Genomic DNA, 8,680 nt, shown 5'->3' with positions numbered 1-8,680 from the left:
AAGACACAGCAATATAGGCCAGAACATACTATAAGGCAGGCTTTAGGTCAAGATCATCTGGCAATCTGATTTCCATAGTAGTCTGATAATAGCCATTATCAGCTGCAGAGACACATCAAACTGGCAAGTAACTTGTACTAGTTTATCACACTTACATTAAATCCATCAGCAACCCCCATGTGGTGAGATGGGGACCATCCGTATACAGGCGGCTACAGCCCAGTTTCCCCCAAGTTCTCCCAATCAGGACAGCAGCAAGTCCCTCGCTTACACTTTACCACCAAAGGAAAAGATGTGACCAGGCAGATCAGGTCAGATAGATGTAACTTGAGCTCTTGATTCCCCACGTGTACTGCTACTTAAACATGACCTGCAGGTTCTGCTTGTGACCTTCAGTCTGTAAGAAAAGCCTCAATTTCCTGAAGAGAATATCTAAATGTATTATCTTCTGCACCAGAACTGCCACTTTATCAGAAGTATCACAAAGAAGTAATACTATTTGGACAAGCAGGACATAAAACAAGATTTCTAAAAATATTTACTTCAATAGTTTACATTCCAGAAGTATTCCAAATACCTTCAGGTGAGAAGTTCACTGGTCCTTTAATCAACAGGACAGTAGACCAGCACTTGCACATTCCTTGCTTTTTCCATCTGTTAACGCCCTTTGGAGACATTTTTGTAAGTCAAATCATCAAGCATACATGCACCTCCAAGCAGGTTTTCAGCTTCACTGACCTTTGAGGAGGTGCAAATAAAAACACAATGTACAGATCACAACATTCAAGACCAAACAGTAAGAACGACAGCTGGTACCAGTAACTCTTCACTCTCGCCGGTGCTCTGCAGGAATGAAGTCCTCCAACAGGCACACACACGCAGGACAGCCACTGACCGGCTGCCGCACTATGCTCAATTCACAAGCGCCTGTAGCAACCTGCCTCCTGCCTTCCACCGCAGCAGCACATGACCTGCTTCAGCTACCCAAGTATTAACGGAAACAGCAGGGTTATCACAAAATATTTCTTAGTTAGAAATGCACAGTTTATTTCAATGCGCCAATAAAAAAAGCCCAACATTTTCAGATCACAGAACGTTAACACAACAGAAGAGTTTTGCATTAGTCTACGAATAAGACTTTTAAAAGATCCAGATTCATGCCAATTGTTAGTCAATAGAAACAGCCTTCTAGGACTAAGCCCTTACATTTATAAAGACACCACAAAATCCCTTATAATAATGTAAACAAAATAAATTTTCTTCTTTAACTTTTCAAATTTGAATCCATTCTTTCAGGACTTGCACTCCTTCAAGGGCTTCCTGATGGTGAGTGACTGAAAGGGAAAGAAAAAGATTAAGAGCAACTCCTACAGCAAACCCAACAGAAACCACGCATGCTACCCCAGGTTTCCTCTGCTCCAGAGACCTCCCCCCCCATAATGCCCCTCCCCACACTGTTTTCATTTACAGTTCATGAATAATGAGAAAAGTGTTATATTTTATACCTTTATAAATAACAACTGCTTTAAGCTTGAAAAGGGCAGGCAAAATAAGAGACATCAGCTGTGACAGCTAGGTGAGACATCCAGCCTGCTCAGAAAGCACCTGAGCCTGCCCTCCAGCTGCACAGAGGAATTCTTGCTCTGCCATAACCTACGTGGTTCCAGTTTAGGGCTAGCCATAAGACACTATCTCAGACCATGTAAATTCCAGCACATACTTCTCTGATTACATAGGAAACTTTACTTCTGACTTCACAGTGCATAGCAAAACTTGGCAGCTGTAGAACTGAGTGAGAGCCAGCTGTGAGGAGCCACCAGCAGGAATTTAATCCTACCACGTATTCATGGTTTACTCCATAGTGTAAATTACTCACTTATTCCCCAGATTCTAAATTCCTTACAAACTTGGGGATAGTTGATTCTCATTTGCCCACATTTTCTGTTGTCCTTTAAAATTAAAGTAGGTTACCTTAAGAGTTATCATGAAGTTCTGACTGCCAATGGTACGAAGTGCCTGTAACACTTCGTCTTTTCATAGTTCACAAATTAAGACAAGTAAAAAACTTTAGGCTTTTATCCTTGCACAAGTTAACTTCTATAGCAACCACTCCAGACACTAGTTCTGTGTAACTGTATGGCACATTCCAGTGTTAAGATATTCCTACCTTCTCTTTGGAGAGGGTGATCTGGACTTTGAGCGACTGTTAAAAAAGCCACAAAACAAATCAATGTAGTAGACTTGTACGCACTCGGTAACCACTTTTGACCATTTAAAAACAGTAAGAACAGTTTGAGGTTGTTGAATACATTAAAAGACACCACCCTTAATGCTGCTGATAGCAAGTATACCCAGTTACTTTAAGCAAGAAGCTGCAGTTGAGAAGGAAAAATGCTCAAAGCCGGAGCCCTCAGGAAAAGAGCAACACACAGCTTCAAAGCAGGTATAAAATGATCACAGTAATCCTGCAAAGCAGGAGCAGTGAACCAAGTAGAGGAGCATCAGAAAGACTGAGAACTATACACAGGTGAGAACAAAAGTAGGGAAAGATATGCCCCAAATCCTGTCAAAAATATTTTTTGTCACAACCATGGGTTGAACAAAAGCCTGTATCCACAGTCCTTCTAGAAGAGTTGCCTACTGTCTCACAAAAATCAACTATTAAAAAAAATTATGTATGAAAAATATTTTTAAATCAACTATTAAAGAACCCAAACACAAAAACACCCCCCAAAAAAACCCTCTTCCACATGCAACTGAAATACTGGTCCAAGCAGAGATTTTGAATCATGACCAAAAAAACCACCACCAAACCCAAACAAACAAAACCACCAAGAAACCCCCAAATGCTACTTTTATTTATACGCTCACCTTTTAGCAGGTAAGCCAGATTTAGATCTACCATGGGACCCAGACCTACGACAGGAGAAAAATAAAGCTCAGCAAAGCAGCCAGTGGCATGCACATACAATGGAAGTTAGTTAAACCAGCAACAGCAAATTCATACCACATAGCATCACAAACCAGAGGCAGCGGCTCTGGTGCTCCAGGCTTTTCTCATGGCATTTCAGCAGAATCCTTTAGCTCTTACTCCAGAGAGCCCATTATCAGAAGACAAGAGTACAAGCACAAGAAGCTCCCCAGCAAAGCTTCAGCTACCACCTTCACAAAACAGAAGACCTTGTACCAGGCTCCCAGACCTCCTTCCTGCCTGCAAGTATCCCACCCATAAAGGTAAGAATAGTTTCAAGTGTCATCTTAGAAAATCTTTCAATAGCACATTAAAGAGCCTGGAATCAGCCGCAGGTAAGCATGTGTGCAGGAGAGCAGATGCATTCTTCAGATCAAGTTCACAGTGCCACTTTCATTCAAGTATAATATAGCTTTTCCTCAGTTATCCCAATGAAAACAGCATTTCAGTTTTCAGTATCTGGCTACTAATTTGTAAAATATTCCCAGTTCATCTTATGAATAAAAATCTACTCAAACAGTGAGAATTTCCTCCCACATTTATCATGTTACTTTACCAACTCAAGTATTTGCTGTTACTTAGAAAACACTTGTCCTCCTAGAGCATCAGAATTCAGGCATGTGGTATTACTGAACATCAGAAAGCCCAGTGTCAGTTGTTTAATAGGCTTGGCCAAAAAAGTAATAAACTTTTATTCTATTTCTGCTCAGAAGTGTTTTTAAAGGGTAATCAAGATTCACCTTTACCTGGCCTATTAACTTATAGAAATACTATGTGGGCACTGTTGGTGTAGGTTAAACAAAGCTTTGTGCCACTGCTTTGAAACCTTCCTGGTCACTCTACTGAGCCGTCCTCTGTCACAGTTCCTACACTATAACCAGTATCACAGTTACACAGGATGGAGTTGCTCAGAACTACCCAGAACTTGTATTTTGTAGCACGAGCATGACTTGGTAAGGAATACAAGAGCATCATCTTACTATGAGAACTGCTGGCAAATCCTCCTTCCAAAAGGCACAGCAACAAAGCAGGACCACAAATCAAAAGCTCTAGAGGCAGCACTGGTTACACAGTAGTGTTTTGCTGTACTAGCAGAGGACCAGCACTGGCTGGCATTTTCACAATGCTTCCGTAACTCCAGTCCTGAACTACCACTTCCCACCACTGCAGTTGCAGACCTATGCAAAGCCAGCACTACTCAGAAATTTCAATAAGAGTATGAAGTCTTTGATGCAGAAACATGACTGTCCCAGAACTACAAGTCACCAAGCAACATCAGTAGTACCCAGGCTCTTCCACAGCAGCAGCATGCAATCTGAGCCTGGCTAGTCATCTCCTGCATTACAGGCCTGTGTGAGTAATAAGTCAGGACAGCTCTAATAATAATAATCATCCCCTTAAAGGCTCGATGTGCAAGTCCTGAAGTTGTAGGCAGACACCTAAACATTTCTCTTCCCCCGCTCTAATGCAAAAAGGCAACTTCTTCCAACTTATCAGCTCTCAAGGCCATCATGTTTTTATCCTACTCTTTCACCCTTCTTCCAACTAACACTTATCACAAAGGGCAGAGGAAAATAATGCAGGAGCATTTGCTCTACACCCACTTTCTTTGACTTCCATTTCAGCATGGAAAACATCCAGACCTACAAAACACGGGCTCCATGTCAGAGAAGTCCTTCAAAACACTACCTGTGGCACCAGGACTCACAGTCCTGCTCATTCAGCCCTCCAAACCTCTGAAGTCAAGCATCCTACCTCACGTAGTTTAGTTCTTAGCACTACAGCAATTTAGCCTGATCTAACTCTCAGAACAGGAACTGACAAAGCTGAAAAGCTATAAGCACAAGTTCAGTCAATAGTGGGAACCTTCTCATTGCTTCCCACCCCACCAGCATTTGGGATTTACAAAAAAGCTCGCCAAGAAAAACCTAAGCACCATTTTCTGCAGGACACAAGGTCAAGCATTATCTACACACCGAGGCATTAACTAGTTTCCAAAACATCTCTCCACAGACCTGAAATCATACATATGCTTTGTTTATGACTATGCATTGACTACATATAGTAGCCACAGACCAAAAGAAAATCATGTTTAGTACAAGAAATCAACCACTACTTTAGTCTGTAAAAAGGCATAAATTATTAAGTGTGAATACTGCTATGCTGCGCAACCTTCTAACCCCTTCCAGCCAAACTCCCACAGGAAGACAAAAATAACAACCAACAAAACAAACAAGAAAAACAAAACAAATCCCACACCACCAAAAAAAAAAAAAACCAAATTATCATTGGTTTGAATTAAAACAAGTATCTTACCTGCTTCGAGGCCATACAACAGATCGCGACCTCGAGCGTGATCTGGACCTAGATCTTAAAGAAAAAAAGGAAAAAGAAAAAAACCCCAACCAATCAGTGAAAGCACTACTATTACATAATTCATATAGCTGAAATAGTATTCTTTGACTTTTATGATACAGAGAATTTTCCTGGAACTATTGGTTTTGCAGAGGCAGCTTCTAGTATTAGATTTGGCCAGTACTACAAATCCCACTGCCCTAGCTGAGTAAACATAATTACTCCCTGTATCCTTGAAGCTGAAATAAGAAAGCTTGACCATACATCAAGGCTGTAACTTTGGTACTGTATAAAAACAGCTCAGACGCAGCAGTTCCAAAATAATATGCTTATGTTTTTAACTTCAGATAAAGCATTCAGATTAGCTCTCAGGAATGCAGAACCAATGAAGGTTACTGCAAAAACACAGACTGCAAAATATAAACTTAATGTTAACTCCAACACTCACATTTCCTTCAACAATGTTGCGGGCTTAAGAGAAAACACATACCTTGACCTCCTTAAAGAACCAGACCGAGATCTGCGGGGTGAAAATGATCTATACCTACGAGGAGAGATTGACCTGGACCTGCGGTAGGAAGCTGATCTTGATCTACAAAATAAAATTTAAAAAAAAAAAAAAAAAAATTCCACAAGTTACTTTTCACAAGGACTAAGGAAAGGGGTGGGGCAGAGGGAGGACTAAGAAAAGGAATGAAAACACAACAGCCAAAACCCTACCTCCTACCACGACTCCGACTGCGTGACCGAGAATACCTTCTTCCTCGGGACCTGGACCGGGATCTAGACCGGGACCTGGTTTTAGGTTAGAGAAAACAGGTATCAGGAAACAGCTGCAGCCATCAGTGCACATGAGGCCCTGCTGAAGTCAAAACTGATTTCAGACAACTAAAAAGAAAAAAAAAAAAAAAAAACCAAAACCAAACCAACAAAAACACACCACTAGCATCTGTCAGTTGGAAAAATCTCTGGGCCTACTTGTCTTGAGCATTTTACTACCTAGAAAAATGTTAAAAGCTGAATTACATTGCAGAATTACATTAGAATAGAAAACACTGTAATGTGTATTTAAAATAAACCTTGCAAGTTTGCAGGTCGACCCTCTTTGGCCCAAGGTCTAGCAGATCTAGACGATCTAGAAGTATCTATAGCCGATCGCTGCATCTAGGTGTTCTCTTCAATCTAACGACGATCAAACTGACAGCCCAATGAGCCAGGGTGAGGCTTGATTGACGCAAGAAGATTTTTCTAGGTGGGAATGTGGTCAATCTGATGTTCCTCTTTCTAAACCGGAGGGGGGCCCCAATTGAAAGCCAAATTTACTGTTACGGCGATCACCGTCTCAAATTTTCTGCCCTTAAAGAATAAGGTGAAGCTACGTGTAGATGGCTCGAGGGGATCTGGCCTCTTATGCTGATCACCTCAAGGTCTAGGAGGATCTTAAGTGTCGGATTTGCAAGGCGCCTCAGCATGAAATCTTAAGGCTCGTGACATTCTGAATCAAGGCGACTGACTCAAACGAAGAAACCTGAAAGGTTTTGACCAGGTTGATTATTAAGATATTAACAGTTTGTATGTATTAGCAAAAAAAATTGTGATATACACCTGTTGACTTACAACATTAAGAGTTAAAACTGGCGTAACATTCTGTTCTTTGCTAACAAGAGCTACACAAAAGTGAACTGGCGAAGCAACTCCGACGCTCTGGCCCCACACATACCTGCTCCTCCTTCGGCGACTATAGCGGTGACAATCATAAGCATAGTGGCCTTTCTCACCACACTCATAGCATCTGTCGTTAGGGTCAAAGGGGCGCCGTGCAGGAGGCCTGTCGTAACGGGAGCGACGAGGCATCCCTGTGGACACTTCCACTCTAACCCTAGAGCCGCATATTATCCTGCAAGACACAGCACATATTAATCACAGGAATATCTTTTCCCCCGTGTTTATTACACACAGAACAGATACCGATGATCGGTGCAGCCTGAGGAGATCAGAACTGCGGCCAAGAGCAGTCAAGGAGGCTTTAAGCATACGTACTTCCCATCTAGGCCGAGCACAGCATCTTCAGCATCCCTCGGGTCTTCAAACTCCACGAAGGCAAACCCCGGTGGGTTTCTCGCGATCCACACGGTTCTCAGGGGCCCGTAGTAGCTGAAGGCTCTCTCCAGCTCGCCTTTGCCCGCGCCCGTGCCCAGGTTCCCCACGTACACCTTGGTCTCTGCCGAGAGGGACGCCATCTCAGGGCCGGTGTATGGCCCCGCAAAGCTCCCGCCGCACGCAGGCGCGCCCCGGCACGAGGCCGCGCGCGCGGCCACCGCCCCTCCCCCAGCAGGCGTCGCCATCTTTGACACCGCCTCCATTTTGGTGCGCTCCCGCCCGGGCCGCGCGCTCCCTCCCCCCACCTTCTCAGGGGTCCGCTCTTCGCCGGGCTCGCCACCCCAGGGGCCCGATGGCGGCCGCCGCCCCCCAGCATCGCCCTCCCCGGCGCCATCTTGTCTCACCACCGGCCACCCGAAGCAACGACCGCTTCCTCCCACCCTCAGCGCGGCGCAAGCAACGCCGCCGCTGCCACCGCCCCCAACGGCAGCCCCTACCACCCCAAACCGGCCCACGCCGCCCCGGCTCGCTATTCCCCCTACCGTAACGCCCGTAGCGCGACATCTTCCCAGCTACAGGCCGAGCCCCGCGCCCGACCCTTATATAGAGGGAGGCGCCGCTGCGGCTGCGCGACGCGCCCCGGCGGCCGCACGAGGGGGCGGGGCTCAGGTCGCTTGGCAACACAGAGCGGGGCGGGACAATTCCACTCCCCAGGCGCAGACAGGTCTCGCGAGAGCAGCGGCCGACCGGGCGCGCCTGCGCACTGGGGCGTGGAACCGCGTTAAGGGTACGGCGGGAGGAGAGGCAGCAGCGCGAGCCAAGGCTCCTCCTCGCCGCGTCCTGCGGGGGCCGCTCCTTTCCCGGGTGGTTTCCGCTGGGGAAGCTAGTTACGTCTGCTGCTCGGGCCCCGCGTCCGTTGATACCATAGCCAGGTGCCTCCCCTAGGGCTTGCCATCAGTGAGGTCCCCAGGGGCGCAGGCAGCCGCTGCTCGCCCCCAGCCCGCCCCGCACACGAGCTCCCGCCCGTAGCGCAACTGGGTGTGAGGGAGGCTCAGTGGTACAAAAAAGGAGCAGAGGTGACAGGAACCAGTTCTTCCAGTCATCACCCTCGTGTGACACCAGTAACTTGGCTTCTGGCACCACTGAGACTGGAGGTGACGGAGCCTGCTGGGGTCCTTATTCCGTGGTGAGGAGGCAGGAGGTGTTGCTTTCCTTTTAACGAGGCATTCTCAAACTACTCTCAGATCTCTTGAG

The 8,680-nt window shown here is 45.7% G+C and overlaps 1 protein-coding gene across 2 annotated transcripts; it reads right to left on the bottom strand.

The window, feature by feature from the left end:
• Window positions 1-520: 520 nt before the first annotated feature.
• LOC104043061 (serine/arginine-rich splicing factor 7-like) lies at window positions 521-8,113 on the bottom strand. Of its 2 annotated transcripts, XM_064446609.1 has the most exons (9): window positions 7,969-8,113; window positions 7,367-7,547; window positions 7,047-7,223; window positions 6,047-6,121; window positions 5,817-5,918; window positions 5,288-5,341; window positions 2,872-2,916; window positions 2,168-2,203; window positions 521-1,334 (listed from the first exon to the last, which is right to left on the bottom strand). In XM_064446609.1, exons 1-9 carry the CDS (start codon window positions 7,988-7,990, stop codon window positions 1,310-1,312), a joined length of 717 nt encoding a protein of 238 aa, XP_064302679.1. In that variant the 5' UTR covers window positions 7,991-8,113; the 3' UTR covers window positions 521-1,309. The 2 variants fall into 2 exon arrangements, with proteins under 2 accessions (XP_064302679.1, XP_064302680.1); XM_064446610.1 differs by lacking the exon at window positions 2,872-2,916.
• Between the last annotated feature and the right edge of the window lie 567 nt (window positions 8,114-8,680).

This window comes from Phalacrocorax carbo, chromosome 3 (genome assembly GCF_963921805.1).
Source record: "Phalacrocorax carbo chromosome 3, bPhaCar2.1, whole genome shotgun sequence".
Classification (NCBI taxonomy): Eukaryota; Metazoa; Chordata; class Aves; order Suliformes; family Phalacrocoracidae; genus Phalacrocorax; species Phalacrocorax carbo.
The sequence above is the reverse complement of the archived record's forward strand: the minus strand, read 5'-3'. Positions and strand labels throughout refer to the sequence as shown.

What these genes read in the sequence shown, in the direction of transcription:
- LOC104043061 (XM_064446609.1), bottom strand. Translation starts at nt 7,990, where the DNA reads ATGTCGCGCTACGGGCGTTACG. An exon ending in GTCGCGCTACGGGCGTTACG is followed by an intron (nt 7,548 to 7,968) that starts GTAGGGGGAATA and finishes CCCTCTCGGCAG; the next exon opens with AGACCAAGGTGTACGTGGGG. An exon ending in GTTGTATGGCCTCGAAGCAG is followed by an intron (nt 2,917 to 5,287) that starts GTAAGATACTTG and finishes CTCCTGTCGTAG; the next exon opens with GTCTGGGTCCCATGGTAGAT.